At 41.0% G+C, this 16,747-nt stretch overlaps 1 protein-coding gene across 1 annotated transcript in view; it reads left to right on the forward strand.

The window, feature by feature from the left end:
* PKHD1L1 (PKHD1 like 1) overlaps positions 1 to 16,747 on the forward strand; it is a 309,471-nt gene that overhangs the window by 276,262 nt on the left and 16,462 nt on the right. Inside the window, exons 69-73 of the mRNA XM_077493225.1 lie at positions 252 to 417; positions 3,466 to 3,698; positions 4,014 to 4,181; positions 11,296 to 11,453; positions 14,622 to 14,754. Of these exons, the coding sequence (XP_077349351.1) occupies positions 252 to 417; positions 3,466 to 3,698; positions 4,014 to 4,181; positions 11,296 to 11,453; positions 14,622 to 14,754 (858 nt within the window). The remainder of the gene's footprint in view (positions 1 to 251; positions 418 to 3,465; positions 3,699 to 4,013; positions 4,182 to 11,295; positions 11,454 to 14,621; positions 14,755 to 16,747) is intronic.

The following is a 16,747-nucleotide window of genomic DNA, read 5'->3' on the forward strand; positions in this document are numbered from 1 at the left end:
GTGATTGACCATTAGGAATGTTAGAAGGGGGGGGTTTAGTGGCATTCAGCCAAAACTATCCCTGAAGCAGTTCAGAGTTATTTCCCCATCACAGACTCTCTTTAATGAATGCATAAGTGAAGTAACCTGATTATGTTGATAGTTTTCTGGAGCCCTTTTTACTGTTCTTTTAACTATTTTCTGTCATGTATATGTCTTGTGTATTTTATGCCTTGACAAAACATTTATTAAGAGCGTTGTTTCATTTTCAGATTCAATATTTGTGGGTTACAAAAATGTGTGCTCTGGAGAGGCCAATGTGATGTTCATGACCAATCCTGAAAATGAGGACTTGCAGCACCCCATAGAGGTCTCCAGACTGACGCTAGTGGACAGTACGGAGGAACAGAAAGTCTTTATCCACCGACCAGATGTGACGTAAGTTCTACTTAGCAACTTTATCCATTGATAATAATTCAGCTTCGCTATTTTCTTAAAGGGTGAGCTCACCCAAGATGGATATGGCAGTGATTGACAAATGTTGGGGATCCTGGTCACATAAATACATTCCCTATCTGGTAATCAAGGCAGACCCTGCAGCACTATATTCAACTAACTATCTAGCAATGTTGAATCATTTAATTAATCTTATGTCCTCATGGTCCGTACTGCCACTGGCGTGGATGGATTGCATCATTGTCACCAAAATGGCAATATTGCCGAAAATACTTCATCTCTTTTGTGTTTTACTGATTCCAATCCCATCACACTTTGTACGGATTCCTGTAATGAAATGTGCTCAACTACATCTGAGGCAGTACCAGACCTCATCAAACATCCTTTAGTTCCATAAAAGTTTATTGAGAAATGAGAACAAATATGCAGACAACCAGAAGTGCAGACAATGAATAAGCATTGTTAGGAAGCAAGAAATATTAATTTAATGGTATATCAATGCTATATGAAATTAAATGAAACAGAGGAACAAAATACACCAAAATTCCATGTCATATAAAGGGCCTATTGCAATTAGTTACATAGTTACATAGTAGGTGAGGTTGAAAAAAGACAGAAAAGTCCATCAAGTGTGATTACTGTATATGTCAGTATTACAATGTATATCCCTGTATGTTGAGGTCGTTCAGGTGCTTATCTAATAGTTTTTTGAAACTATCGATTCCTCCCACTGAGACCACCACTTGTGGAAGGGAATTCCACATCCTTGCCCCTCTTACAGTAAAGAACCCTCTACGTAGTTTAAGGTTAAACCTCTTTTCTTCTCATTTTAATAAGTGGCCACATGTCTTGTTAAGCTCCCTTCCATAAAAAAGTTTTATCCCTATTGTGGGGTCACCAGTATGGTATTTGTAAATTTAAATCATATCCCCTCTCAAGCGTCTCTTCTCCAGAGAGAATAATTTCAGTGCTCGCAACCTTTCCTCATAACTAATATCCTCCAGACCCTTTATTAGCTTAGTGGTCCTTTTTTGTACTCGCTCCATTTCCAGTACATCCTTCCTGAGGACTGGTGCCCAGAACTGGACACTAAGTGTGACCGGACCAGAGTCTTGTACAGCGGGAAAATTATCATTTTATCTCTGGAGTTGATCCCCTTTTTAATGCATGCCAATATTCTGTTTGCTTTGTTAGCAGCAGCTTGGCATTGCATGTCATTTCTGAGCCTATCATCTACTAGGATCTCCAGGTCCTTTTGCATTCTAGATTCCCCCAGAGGTTCTGCCCCCAGTGTATAGATTGCATCCATATTTTTGCCACCCAAATGCATTTTTTTACATTTTTCTACATTAACCACTTCAGCCCCGGAAGAATTTACCCCCTTCCTGACCAGATCACTTTATGCAATTCGACACTGCATCGCTTTAACTGACAATTGCGCGGTCATGCAATGTTGTACCCAAACAAAATTGACGTCCATTTTTTTCCACAAATAGAGATTTCTTTTGGTGGTATTTGATCACCCCTGCGGGTTTTATTTTTTGTGCTATAAACAAAAAAAGAGCGACAATTTTGAAAAAAACACATTATTTTTTACTTTTTGCTATAATAAATACCCCCCAAAAAATATATATAAAAAAAAATGTTTCCTCAATTTAGGCCGATACATATTCTTCTACATATTTTTGGTAAAAAAAAAACGCAATAAGCGATTATTGATTGGTTTGCGCAAAAGTTATAGCGTTTACAAAATAGGGAATAGTTTTATGGCATTTTTATTAATATTTTATTTTAAATGGCGGTGATCAGCAATTTTTATCATGACTACGACATTATGGCAGGCACATCGGACATTTTTGACACATTTTTGGGACCATTGTTATTTATACAGCAATCAGTGCTATACAAATGCACTGGTAAATGACACTGGCAGTGAAGGGGTTAACCAGGAGGTGGCAGTGTAGGGGTTAAGTGTGTCCTATGGGCGTGTTGCTAACTGTGGGGGGTGTGGCTGTGTTTTACAGATCACTGATCTCTGCTCCAATCACAGGGAGCAAAGATCAGTGTCACTTTTTGCTAGGCAGAACGAGGAGATGCTGTTTACATCGTCATCTCCCTGTTCTTCCTCTCCGTGAGGCGATTGCAGGTATCCCCACGTTGATCAAGTCCACGGGACCCGCGACCGGACTCACGGAGCTTCCCCTGGGCGTGCCCCCGTTGCCTCTTAAAGGGCAACGTACAGGTACGTGATTTTGCCTGTACGTGCCCTTCTGCCGACGTATATCGGTGTGAGGTGGTCAGGAAGTGGTTAAACCTTATTTACCATGTAATTGCCCACCCCATTAATTTGTTCAGATCTTTTTGCAAGGTTTCCACATCTTGCAGAGAAGTTATTTCCCTGCTTAGCTTAGTATCGTCCGCAAATACAGAGATTGAACTGTTTACTGTTTATAGGATTGGTCTCAGCACAGAACCCTGGGAGACTCCACTACCCACGCCTGACCATTCCGAGTACTCCCCATTTATCACCATTCTCTAAACTCGCTCTTGTAGCCAGTTTTCAATCCATGTACTCGCCTTATGGTCTTATTGTACAGTAAGCGTTTATGGGGAACGGTGTCAAATGCTTTTGAAATATACCGATACACCCCGTCTACGGGCCTTAATATAATTATTATTATTTTTTTATGAAATCTTATTCTTATTTATGTAACTGTCAAATAATTATGGCAGGCAGATCTCACTGTTAGGATGAACCAGCCTCTGCTTTTCCCATCATGCTCAGTAGATAACCAAAATATTACATATATTTCAATGTATTTGTTGATGCAACCTAATGAAGGGGGAGCACTGGCCTTGCCCTCTGAAAGGTCAATATCACCATTAGGAAGAGGAGAAGATGGGGTACTATTTCTTTCACAATCTCTTTGGGTAACACACTCAGTGCTGTGCAACACAAAATGATTGAGACATATTCATATATAGCCTTATTTCTGGGTTCCTCTGAACTATTTATTTATTCAAATACAGCAAAGCTAACCCATCAGACTGTGTCGATATGACCTGTGATGCAAAGAGGAAGACCCTCCTGAAAGATCTTGATGGTTCCTTTTTGGGGAACATAGGTGCTATAGTACCACAGTCAGAATGGCAGTGGAATGGAGACAAGAAATTGGGACTTGGAGATTATCGAATTCCGAAAGTGATGCTGACCAGTCTCAACGGAAGCCGGATACCTGTATCACAGGTGGCTCCCAATAAAGGTAAACATTTCTATTCTTATACCAATCCATTAATCTGCATAATGCCATGTTACTATTGCTTGAATAGACCAGAATACCAGAACCGCTGCAGATGGTGCTGTAGGTAAAATGTAATTCACCACTCCTGGTTGCAGCAAAATGGAAAGGGTGCCAGTGGAACCCTTTTGTTGCTTTCACTTGAACTCATGTTTCACTTTATTCATAATGATTCTTACAAATACTCATTATAAGTTCAAAATAAAATGATATTTCTCTTTAAATGATTTTTATGTATTTTTCATAATAATGCTTCCATCTGCTTGTCTTTTTATTAAGGAATCATCAGAGATAGCACCTGTGTGTACATATCATCCTGGGATGCCTATAAATGTTTCGGATTGAATTATGAGATGCTCGTCATTGAAAGTCTGGATGCAGATACAGAGACAAGGCGACTTTCCCCAGTAGCTGTGCTGGGAGATGGCTATTTAGATCTCATTAATGGTATGGTATTTTGATTGGTTGTTGCGGGTAACACAGCCAATTCTTTTTAGTCTTTAGTCTTTTAGTCTACTAAATACCCATATATAACACCCTACCATTAACTGTTAGTCTGAAGGTCATAAAGGAGCAAACCGTAAAATGGTTCACATGGTTAGGCATTGAATTATCATATACAGTGCAACAATTGGGCAATACTTTTAAGCCTAACTCCAGGAAAAGTAAAAATGTTTGAAGCTTCCTCCACACTGCAAGGGTTAAATGCTCATTTAAGTCTAGGAGAAAAGCTTTTTTTATAACCCAATCCTCCTCCCCTGGTAGATGGTGCTCTCCTATTTTCTGGCAGTGGACTGTTCCTTGGCATCCCCATGTCCAATGAAATCTAATTGGTCTGAATAATGCCAGAGGGCATCCGTCCATGGCTTTTCCCAGTCCCCTAGATGTAAATTTAAACTATGCAGTGTGGGGACAGCCCCACTGCAAGAGAGGGGTGCTTTAAAATGTGGATTTATCCAATTCTCTCTAGATAGCTAAATATCATAAAGTTGTTACCTCAGTGAGCATGATGCCTCTGTGGGTTAAATAATTATTTGATTCCCTGCCGGTTTTCTAAGTTTGCCCACTTACAAAGAAATGAAGGGTCTATCATTTTTATCACAGGTGTATTTTAAATGATAGAGACAGAATATCAACCAACAATACAAAAAAAACCACAATACAAATGTTATAAATTAAGTTGCAGTTCAATGAGTAAAATAATTATTTCATCCCCAAGCAAAACACTTATTATTTGATCTCCTGCTGATTTGGTAAGTTTGCCCCTGTACAAAGAAATGAAGGGTCTATCATTTTTATCATAGGTGTATTTTAAAGCAAAACATGACTTAGTACATGGTGGAAAAACCCTTGTTGGCAAGCACCGAGGTAAGAGATTTCTTGTAGTCGGTGACCAGGTTTGCACATATCTCAGGAGAGATTTTGGTGCACTCTTCTTTACAGATCGTCTCTAAATCCATAACCACATCAGTTATGGAAGAATTTGCCCCCTTAATGACCAGGCCATTTTTTGCGATACGGCACTGCTTCGCTTTAACTGACAATTGTTTGGTCGTGCGACATTGTACCCAAACAAAATTGGCGTTCTCTTTATCCAACAAATAGAGCTTTCTTTTGGTGGTATTTGATCACCTCTACAATTTTTATTTTTTGCGCTATAAACAAAGAGCGACAATTTAAAAAAATAAAAATAAATGTTATACATAAATATATATATATATATATATATATATATATATATATATATATATATATATATATATATATATATATATATATATATATATATATATAAAAAAAATGTATTCATTAGATTAGGCCAAATGATATTCTTCTACATAATTGGAGAAAGAAAATGCGTATATAGGTGTAGCACTACCCCTGCAGGAGCTGCTAATGAATGTTTGATCCTGCACCCTGCCTCTCAACCCCAAGAACGGTCTCAACCCCTCTGGCACACCTACTTGGTTTTATTAGTGTGGGACCCAGCAATAGATAGAAACACAATAATGACAAACCATAAAATATATTTACCATAGCCCTGGATCCCGTCCCTTCACCAGCTGTAGGAGTAATAGAGACTCACACAGAATATCAATTAACCACTCAGAAAGTTTAATAAAGTGGATATTAAACACAATGAACAATGTGTCCAAATACAAACAATAAATGACAGTTGATAATGATCAGTATGGATATGAAAACTGTGGATTCAATAATCACCATAGTGAGTATATGTAGACAGGTGTACAGTGGGACAAGTGCTCAATATTCCCCAAGACCTATAAAACACCAAACACCTTCCCACTGAAGCCTCAATACACACACCAAATCGCAGTACGCTATTTCTCACATTGAATAATACTTTGCAATTTTTAATCTATACTCAAGGGCTCCCCCTAGGTGGTGATTCAATGTTAAAACTATAAAGTAGAGCTGTGATGCTTTGCAGAAGATGATGAAAGTTCCCTTTCTCCAGGTATCTTCAGCTAGCCTGTAGTTTAACCACTTACAGACCGGACCATTTTACTGGTCAAAGACCAGACCACTTTTTGCGATTCGGCACTGCGTCGCTTTAACTGACAATTGCGCGGTCGTGCGACATGGCTCCCAAACAAAATTTCCCACAAATAGAGCTTTATTTTGGTGGTATTTGATCACCTCTGCGGTTTTTATTTTTTGCTCTATAAACAAAAATAGAGGGACAATTTTGAAAAAAACACATTATTTTTTACTTTTTGTTATAATCAATATCCCCCAAAATATATAAAAAAACATTTTTTTCCCTCAGTTTAGGCCGATACGTATTCTTCTACATATTTTTGGTAAAAAAAAATCGCAATAAGCGATTATTAATTGCTTTGCGCAAAAGTTATAGCGTTTACAAAATAGGGATAGTTTTATGGCATTTTTGTTAATAATTTTTTATTATTTTTTTTATTAGTAATGGCGGCGATCAGCGATTTTTATTGTGACTGCGACATTGTGGCGGACACATCGGACATTTTTGACACATTTTTGGGACCATTGTCATTTATACAGTAATCACTGCTATATAAATGCAGTGATTCCTGTGTAAATGACACTGGCAGTGAAAGGGTTAACCAGTGGGTGGCAGTGTAGGGGTTAAGTGTTCCTAGGGGTGTGTTACTAACTGTGGGGGGGTTGGGCTTTAATTTAGTGAACACTGATCTCTGCTCCAATCACATGGAGCAGAGATCAGCGTCACTAGTTGCTAGGCAGAATGGAGAAATTCTGTTTACAACGGCATTTCTTCATTCGGCCGCTCCGTGAGACGATCGCGGGTATGCCCGCGGTGATCGAGTCTGCGGGTCCCGCGACCGGACTCACGGAGGTCCCGACCAGCGCGGGCAAATTTAAAGGGACGTACAGGTACGCCCATTTGCCTGCCCATGCCAATCTGCCGACGTACATCGGCGTGCGCTGGTCGGCAAGTGGTTAAACTGCAGTATTTGTAATCCAACAGGGAAGCAGAAAGAAAGCAAACTGTAGAATCAATGATGCGCTGATAACTGTTTAACTGAAGAAACAGAGCTCCTGTGACACTTCCTCCTTATCTGTGAGTGTAATATAAAACTGACTTTATAGCACAGGGAATAATAATCCCTATAGTTCAGTTGTATGCGGTCTGTGAATAGGTAAGATCACTTCTGTGGGACTACAAGTTTTACCAGCAGTCTGTAAATAACTCACTCAGCAAATAGTGCACTCTACTGAAATTGGCAGGTGCCATCTCACCACAATAGACCCAGAGGCTGTGAGGCTCCCTCCGGACTCTCCTCCTGGATGTTTCCGTCTGATGAAAAGATGGCACCGTTGCGCTGTACCGCTCCTCCAGATAGCTGAGATGCAGGAAACTTCCAGATGTCCTGGCACTGCACACCGATCCGCTTGCTGAGCTGGTGGGACTGTATCCCGAAGCCCCTCAGAGGCTGGCGATCCCACTCCCCGCCAGGTAGGACGCAGTCCTTTGGTCCCACACACAGAGACCTCCCAGCTGGTTGTTGAATGGCGCCCGGAGAGGCCAAAAGAGGGCCATGCTGTCCCTTTTATTACTGCTCCCTGCAGGCTGTTCCTTGACTTGCCATTGTGGGTCCAGTAGTTCCCAAAGTGAGTTAACAACATGAGTCACTTCCTCCTCAAACATATCCCACAATGCATAACTGTTTGCCTCTTAAATGAGAGAAGATCCTGATAAAGTTTCAGCGGTCACTAGAGGGAGCCAAACCCTTACTTAAGAAACAATGCAATACTTAACATGATAACTTTGGTAGCAAACCCCTGTGCTATATAGACGTATATTGATTGGTTTGTGCAAAATTTATTGTGTCTACAAACTATTGGATAGATTTAGTGACTTTTATTTTTTTTTATTTGTTTTACTGCAATTTTTAGCGGGACTGCAACATTGTGGTGGACAAATCTGACCCCAACTGACACTTTTTGGGGACAAGTTACATTATTACATTGATCAGTGCTATTAAAATGTACTTATCAATGTAAACATTTACACTGGCAGGGAAGGGGTTCACACTAGGGGGCGATCAATAGGTTAACTGTTCTCTAGGTGTGCACTAACTGTAGGGCTGGATGGGCATCCAGGGACATGATAGAGATTACTGTTCCCGATCACTGGGAACAGTAGATCTCTGTTATGTCATCTAGCAGAATGGGGAATCAAAGGCAGTTCTCTCTTCTGCCTCTGTAATGGGCAGTTGCGAGTCGCCGGCAGACATCAAGTCACCCACTGGCATGCTCATGCAGCACGCATCGGCCGCGCCCACCCGCAACTGCATCTACAGTTACAGCTACGGAGATTTGCACAGGAGAGCCGACCTTCTATCGTGTAACGTTGGCGGCTGGTCGGCAAGTGGTTAAAGCGGAACTTCAGTCATCTTGTTTAACTTTCCATCTATTAAATTTTGTTGTTTTATCTTTGGATAGTAAAACATTTTTTTCTACCAGTAAATACCTTATACAGCCCACTTCCTGTTTCTGCTCTGGTAAAAAGCCTAGGCTTATGACTTATGGCTTATCATGCACAGCTCTCTGAGAATTTACCAGGAAGGGAGGGGGATGAGTCATAAGAGGGCCAATGAAAGCTGCAGAGCTGGAGGTGTGCCTCTGTGTGTCCGTATAAATCCAGCAAGTGAACAGGTAGCAGCTTCAGCTGCCCACAGTTAAAATGGATGCAGCCAGACCTGGAGGGAGATTTATGCAGCATATTTGGCAAGTATATAAAATAATATGCAAAGTGGTTGGAGGGAAGCTTCAGAATTGCAAAGATGTTTTTATTACATATGTGAGCAGACTGCAGTTCCTCTTTAAGGTTCTTGGCTGTTGCTTGGCAACTTGAAGTTTCAGCTCCCTCTATAAATTTCCTATAGGGTTAAGGTCTGGAGACTGACTAGGCCACTCCATGACCTTAATGTACTTCTTGTTGAGTCAATCCTTTGTTGCCTCGATGGTATGTTTTAGGTCATTGTCATGCTGAAAGACTCATCCATGACCCATCATCAGTGTTCTGGCTAAGGTAAGAACATCCTAGAATTTACAATACATTGCCCCATCCATTGGCCCTCAATACTGCAAAATCGGTCTGTGCCTTTAGCAGAGAAACAGTCCCAAAGCATAATGTTTCCAACTCTGTGCTTGACTGTAGGGATGCTGTTCTTAGTGTCATAGTCAGCATTTTTCTTCCTCCAAATATGGTGAGTCCCCCTCCTCAAGACGGCACATGTAGTCATGCCAATGAACATCTTCAGAGAAGGATTGGTAGAAAGTGCTGTGGTCAGATGAGACCAAAATGTAACTCAACTCGCCTTGTTTGGAGGAAGAAAATGCAGAATATGACCCTAAGAACACCATCCCCACAGTCAAGCATGGAGGTGGAAACATGATGCTTTGGGGCTGTTTCTCTGCTAAAGGTACATGCCGACTTTGCCACATTAATTGTAAAAGCTTGGATGAGAACCTTCTTCCCTCAACCAGAAAACTGAAGATGGGTTGTGGGTGGGTCTTCCAGTATGACAATGACCCAAAGTAAAACCTCCGAGGGAAAAAAGGAGTGGCTGAAGAAGAAACACATTAAGGTCATGAAAAGTGGCCTAGAAAATGTATGGAGAGAGCCGAAACTTCGAGTTGCCAAGCAACAGCCATGAAACCTTAAGGATTTAGAGACGATCTTTAAAGAAGAGTGTCCCAAAATCCCTCCTGAGATGTGTGCAAACCTGGTAAACAACTACCAGAAATATCTTACCTTCTGTGCTTGCCAACAAGGGTTTCTCTACCAAGTACTAAGTCATATTTTGCTTTAAAATACACCTATGATAAAAATGATAGACCCTTCATTTCTTTGTACGTGGGCAAACTTACAAAATCTGCAGGGGATCAAATAATATTTTTTCCTACTGTTTTTCTCACACCAGCAGAGAATCAGTATTGCTTTCTTTAAATGAATCTTGCAGATTAAAATAGACTTTGAAAGAAATGGTCTGCTTGTTAGCTAGTGCTCCCAAAGATGGAAATAATACATGACTCTCTAGATTCTGGTTTGGGTGGTACCATTGCGCCTTCTTATGGAAGCCTGGGAATGCTGAGGCAAGAATACATTTATTGTATTGCAGCACAAGCTCATGGGATTTTGAATCCCATGATAAGGCTCATTAAAGCTGAACGTCACCCAAAAAGGGAAGTTCTGCCGGTCTTCCTCCTTCCACTCCTCTTTATTTTTTGGCACTTTATGTTTTGGGGGGAAGACGGGTGCCTGGTTTTGCCAGGTACCTGCTCCCACTTCTGGTCACCGCGGCAATCTGAGTTTGCCTCCCCTTCCCCCACAGCCTTCTGGGACATGTCACAGGTCCCAGAAGGCTGCAGGGCCATGCACAAAGTGCAACTTGCTCACACATGAGCGGTGGGAAGCTGGCTGGGAAGTTGCAAGTAGTCACAGCCAGCTTCCCAAAGTAAACATGCCACTGCCTGGACCCGAAGACAGCCGAAGGGCTGGCTTGGGTGAGGATAGACTGGATCTCTGGACAGGAAAGAGTCAAATTATTCAAAGTCAGCAGCTACAGTTGCAATGGAATTTTTGTTTATAGGTTTAAGAACCGCTTTAATGTCTCTCTAAGATTTACGCTCTGATGATAAAATGCAATAAATAATCTGTTCTCCGCAGATCTCATGCATTAGGCTGGATTCACACCTATGCATTTTTAGTGCTTTTTGCATTTTGCAGATTTGCACTACAGTCCATTTAACATGGCTTCCTATAGAACACATTCTGTAGTGCAAATCTGCAAAATGCAAAAAGCACTAAAAATGCATAGGTGTGAATCCAGCCTTAAAGTTTAACTGCTGAGAGCTGTGATTGTTTCCCTATAGCCACCAATCAGACTAAAAACTGCCCTGGAAAATGTCAGCTTAAATATGAAAGTTGGAATCTAATTAAAATATAAAACTTGCTGTGCTTATGGCATCCTCTGCCCAACTATGTATATTGTGTTGGTTACCCATACAGATCAATGTTTTGTTCTTCTTACAGGGCCCCAAGACCACGGCTGGTGCGGAGGCTATACCTGCCAAAAAAGAGTTTCTTTATTTCACTCCATAGTGGCAACAAATAAGTCATTTGATATCTTTTACACAAGCACCAGTCCCCAGAACATGCGCCTTAAGCTACTTAACACAGATAACACCAAAGTAAGTTCACCGGCAAGTGGGTTATGTACAATTTGAGGATGATGTCTCCCTTATTGACTGTTAAGGCTGACCTTGGTAAATAGGATACATAAGAATTTTAGTTTGCCCCTGCGCTTATACAGAATCTTCAGCGTCAAAAAACCTTATAAAAGCCATTGGAACGCTAAAGTATGTCCATGCACAGATTGCGGATTGCAGTGCTAATACCATAAGACAATAGATTCCACTGAAGTAATTATTGTAAGCATCAAAAGTTTATTAAGCCATATAAAACTTCAAATATTTGGCATATGCACAGGTTTGTAGTGCTGTCAACAGATATAAAAGTACACTGTGGTAAAACAAGGCAAAAACATCTGACCCACTTTAGGTGTGAAGTTATAAGGCTACTTGCTGGCTGTTAGAAATTGTGTAATGAACCCTTGGCTGTTAAGTCTCTGCAATGAGTGAACTGCTGAAATCATCCTTTGGAAAATAGAAAGCACTGTGTGCCATGCAGCGGTTTCAGACCAGAGTAGCTGCAGGAATGGATCTGCTGGAAGAATGGAATTCCTTTGTATGGGGCTGCAGCACTCCACCTTCAGATGCTGAAGATGACGTCAGTGGGCCGCGCCAGATACTGATCAGGTTGGGGAGTAGCTGTTATTCTATCAGAATACCGCTACCCATCAGAAAATGCAATGGAAGTGACGTTGCGAACAAAAAAATGCTTGAGCTATGCGTTCCAACATGCCCGCTATGCATTTCAATATTGTTCCTAATCTGACAGAACATGAAGGCAGCAGCTGACATCTTGTTACATCCAGCCAAGTCTTTCATTTCACACTTATTTTAGCGGTAAACTCACCTTATGTACTAAAATAGACTATTTCACCGCGACAGAGTGAGGGTGTTGAAAAATGTCCGTCAGCGCCAAATGACTATCAGTTTGGTGCTGAGCAGTGCGGGGTGTACCAGGATGGCCATCAGCACCTTCTGACTGCAGGCTGGTAGCTGCATTGCAACATCAAAACAGTGTCACAGATGTAAAAATACTGTATTTCAGTATAAAAGGTGAGTGTGAAATGGTATACTTGGCTGGGTGTAACAACATGTCTGCTTCTGCCGCTGTGTTCTGTCTGATTAGGAAACCTATTGGAATGCATAGCCACACATTGGTATGCATAGTGCATGCACAGTAAGCATGTTTGGTAGGAACGTCAGTTTCGTTGACATTTTCTGATTAGTAGCGGTATTCTGATAGAACACTGTAACGGATGAACCGCAGGTGGAACGCACTGTGATTGCCCAGAACATTGCTCTGACAACGCGTTTCACATACATGCGCCTTCTCAAGTCACGTAATCATGGTATCCAATGTATTGTACTGTAGTGTATCCTATGTACACAATTTAAAGGACTATGGGCAAAAGAGAGAGGAGGAGCTTAGCAAAAAACATAATTACTAAACCAAATAAAAAACACACAGAACAGCCACAAGTTCCATGCCACTATCTCCAACCTATTTCAGCCCACATGGTTATTCATTACTATATATTTATACATATATTTTTTTCTTTTATTTATCCAGCGTGGAACTAAAAATGTAGAATTCATAACTAATTATTAACAGTTGAGAATAATCTAAAAAATAATAATCAAAGGATAAATTAAAATTAAGAACCAATAGAAAGTATATGAAAAATATTATACAGAATCTTGAAGTGTCAGGCTCGGTTCACACAGTACGCGGCACGACTTGCAGCGCCGCGATCTGCCGCGACCTCAGTGGCGACTTGCAAAACGACTTCTGTATAGAAGTCAATGCAAGTCGCCCGAAGTCGCCGCAAAAGTAGTACAGGAACCTATTTCTAAGTCGGAACGACTTGAGTCGCTCCTATTAGAACAGTTCCATGGTACAGAACGGGGAGCGACTTGTCAGGCGGCGAAGTCGCCTGGACAAGTCGCCCCTGTGTGAACCGAGCCTCAGCTGGGCCCAGTGGATGTGTCCAAACTGGGCTCATTATCATGAAGAATCTGTAAATACACCTTGTCTATAGAAGATCACAACATATGTTTTAATTATAAGCTGCAGTTGTACAGATAGCTGTATAACTTCCCATACTGAATAGAGAGTATTTCTATAGACACAGAAGCCGGGCTACATGTTTTTGAAGCCTTAATGAAGATGAGCCATTCTCAACCTTTTTACTCCAGAGGAACACATAAAAAAAAGTTTTCGGTCTCAGGGAACCTCTGCTAAAAGTAATTTGTTGGTGACCATTTGAAAAAAATGCACCATACATTGGTGGTATACACAGCACCATTCTAGACGGCTAAAATGAAATCATTGGTGTCGTGCTTCTGGCTCTACCGAGTGATGCTGGCTTCAGATTTATGCAGACATCATCAAAACAGCCACAGCTTATGGAACCCTAGCAACCTCATGAGGAACCATAAGGTTCCACAGAACCCTGGTTGAGAATAGCTGATGGAGATATTGCAGGCATAATCCAACAAATGAGGAATAAAGGTCTACAAAGTAGATAATATCACCACTTCTGCCTTCTGAGGTGTGACAGAAAGGTAAAGTTACATTTTAACCACTTGTCGCCCGCCCACGGTACAGTTACTGGGTGGCAGCTGTTGGCTTAGCTATGTACTGGTACATCGATTAGCACATATGCATTGGAGTTCCCTCTGGGGCAGTGAGATCCTGTGACAAAAAAATAGCCAATTACAAGATAAATTAAAATGAGAAATTCAACACTGTCACCATCAGTAATTATTTTTCATCACTAGAAATAACTAGCTGTCCTCAGTCCTCATGGTTGAATGATGGCGAAAGTCCTTTAAACCCCTTCATCTGAGCTCAGGCTGTCATGGAGCCACCTGGGCCTAGAGCATTACAGCACTGCAATGCATTTACACAGCTTCACATACTGTAATTACCATTCCGTATAGCTGTGGAAGAAGGACTTGTGATATCACTGGACTCCTCAAAAGGCCCTTGTAAAAAATTTTGAACTTCTATTTAGGAAAAACAAGAACTGACTAAACTAGAACTTGAAAATTAGACGATCTCTATGACAAGGGAGTTCTTTGAAGGATCTTCATCTTTTATTTTTATACTTAATTACTGTCCTATCAGATAGGTCAGATTTCATACTAATATCTGTTTTCTTTTAGTCTGTTCTTGTTGGAATCTACTTCTCAAATCCCCAGCGTCTGGATGTTTATGTGAACAATGTCTATATAAACCCAACTAATATAGAATGGAAGGGATCTTCTGATTTTACTCTCAAAGAGCCAACCTACCAAGGTAAATCAGTGTATGTGTAATAATTAATACGTTGACAATGCATGTAGCATTATGGTGGCATAAGAGGAAATCTGTTATGAAGTTGTATTGTTGTTGCAATACTTTTAGTCATTTTCCTGGAACACAAGTATACAAGTGAAGGCAATGTGATGCCACAACTCTGATTTGTGTACTTGTTCAAAGGTCAGTGACCCAGAATTGTTTCTGGTGAAAAAATAATTAAAGAGGACCGGGGATACAGCATAGCTACTGCTGACCCTCAGTTATCATAAAGCGGGGCATATATGGACACCAAATCACTCTGATTGTTTGGGTTACGAGATCAGCTAATCAGAAAATCAGTAAAGTTTCCCGTATTAGTTACTCAGACAGAATAGTTAATTTGTTATATTAAACACAGTTTGTTTTTTATATATATTTTCTAATTATTTCTAGTCCTTCGGGTAGAATGAGGTGTATATGGTCCTGCAGCCCCCTGAGATACTTACATTACATCTCCCGGGAGTCTGCAGGATCGGCACATGGAGTAGCTGGGTGGCCGTAAGGGGGGGGGGGGGGGGGGCTGGGAATGGGTCCAGCACATTATTTGAGCTGCTACAGCCAAATAAAGCAGCCAGATGGAGAGGACCAAGATAATGGTGTAGGACCCTCTGTGTGGCTGTGTGTGTGTGAATATGTGCTTTGAAGAGCATAAAGCATAACAGGTAAGTGGAAAAAACATGGTGGTGGGGAGAGTTGAGTACCACTTTAATAGTTTTAACAAAGTGAGTAACAAATCTATACTTATAAGATAATCATGCTTGGAGAAGAAATATCACACAAGAGGATTCCCCCTAAGCAAGGCCGGTGCAAGGATTTTTGTCTACTTAGGTGAAGGTGCATTTTGCTGACATTTTGGGGCTGAAGATTGCTTAAAACCCACAAAAAACAACATATATTTTCTGAAAACAGACATTGTGGAGAATAAAAATAAAATAGTAGTTCCAATGTTTTGTGTTATACGATAATTATTTATTAAACTCAAAATTTCAATAAACATACACTAAAGTTAAGTTTTAGGCAAATAAATGCAATTTATTACCCAGTTTTTGCTAACATATAAAAGATGAGGCTGTTACATAGAAATAGATACCTAGGATGTCAAAACTTAAAATTGCATGTGTCCATTAAATGGCAAAAAACTTCAGTACCCTATATTTTTTTAATAGACAGCGCTTTAAAAGCCGTTTTCAAATCTATTTTTATTTTTACATTACTTTAGTGCTATCACATGTGATAGCATATAGGTGACAGGTTCTCTTTATGAGACATCCTGGGTCATTGGACCCTGGATGTCTCCTCTACACCACTGCAGCTGATAGAACACAGAATTAGGCCGCGTACACACGGGCGGACTGTCTGACGGACTTGGTCCGCTGAAACGTGTTTCAGCGGACAATCCGCTTGTGTGTGGGCTTCAGCGGACTTTTTCAGCGGACAGTCTGGCGGACTAAGTCTTTCGGAATTTCCGTAATATTGTCCGTCCAACTTTGGTTTCAGCGGACAGTCCGCTCGTGTGTAGGCAAGTTGGACGGACTAAGTATGGTGCATGCTTAGAAAGGATTTACACGGCCGAAGGTTGCATTGCAGTGTATTGGACGTCGTATTTCTAGTCCCGTCATACGTGCTGTACACGTCATCGCGCAAGCTTTCAGCGGACTGTCTGTTCATCGTGTGTGGTCAAGTCCATTCATTCAAAAGTAGGACGGACTGTCTGTCGGATTGTCTGACGGACTTAGTTGGCCAGACAGTCCGCCCGTGTGTACGCGGCCTTAGTGCTCTATCAGCCACTTCACCAAGCACTAATCCCGGTGATTGACAGATCAGGACCAGGAAGTGACATCATACACGTCACTCCCAACTCTGTGCACAGGAAGGAGACTTATTGGATATAGGTCTGTTGAGCTCCTGTCTCTCTTCCAAGTGACACCTGCCATGATTGCACGGGGCCCAC

This window comes from Lithobates pipiens, unplaced genomic scaffold (genome assembly GCF_037356315.1).
Source record: "Lithobates pipiens isolate NorthernLeopardFrog02 unplaced genomic scaffold, aLitPip1_a1.2 Scaffold_19, whole genome shotgun sequence".
Lineage (NCBI taxonomy): Eukaryota > Metazoa > Chordata > Amphibia > Anura > Ranidae > Lithobates > Lithobates pipiens.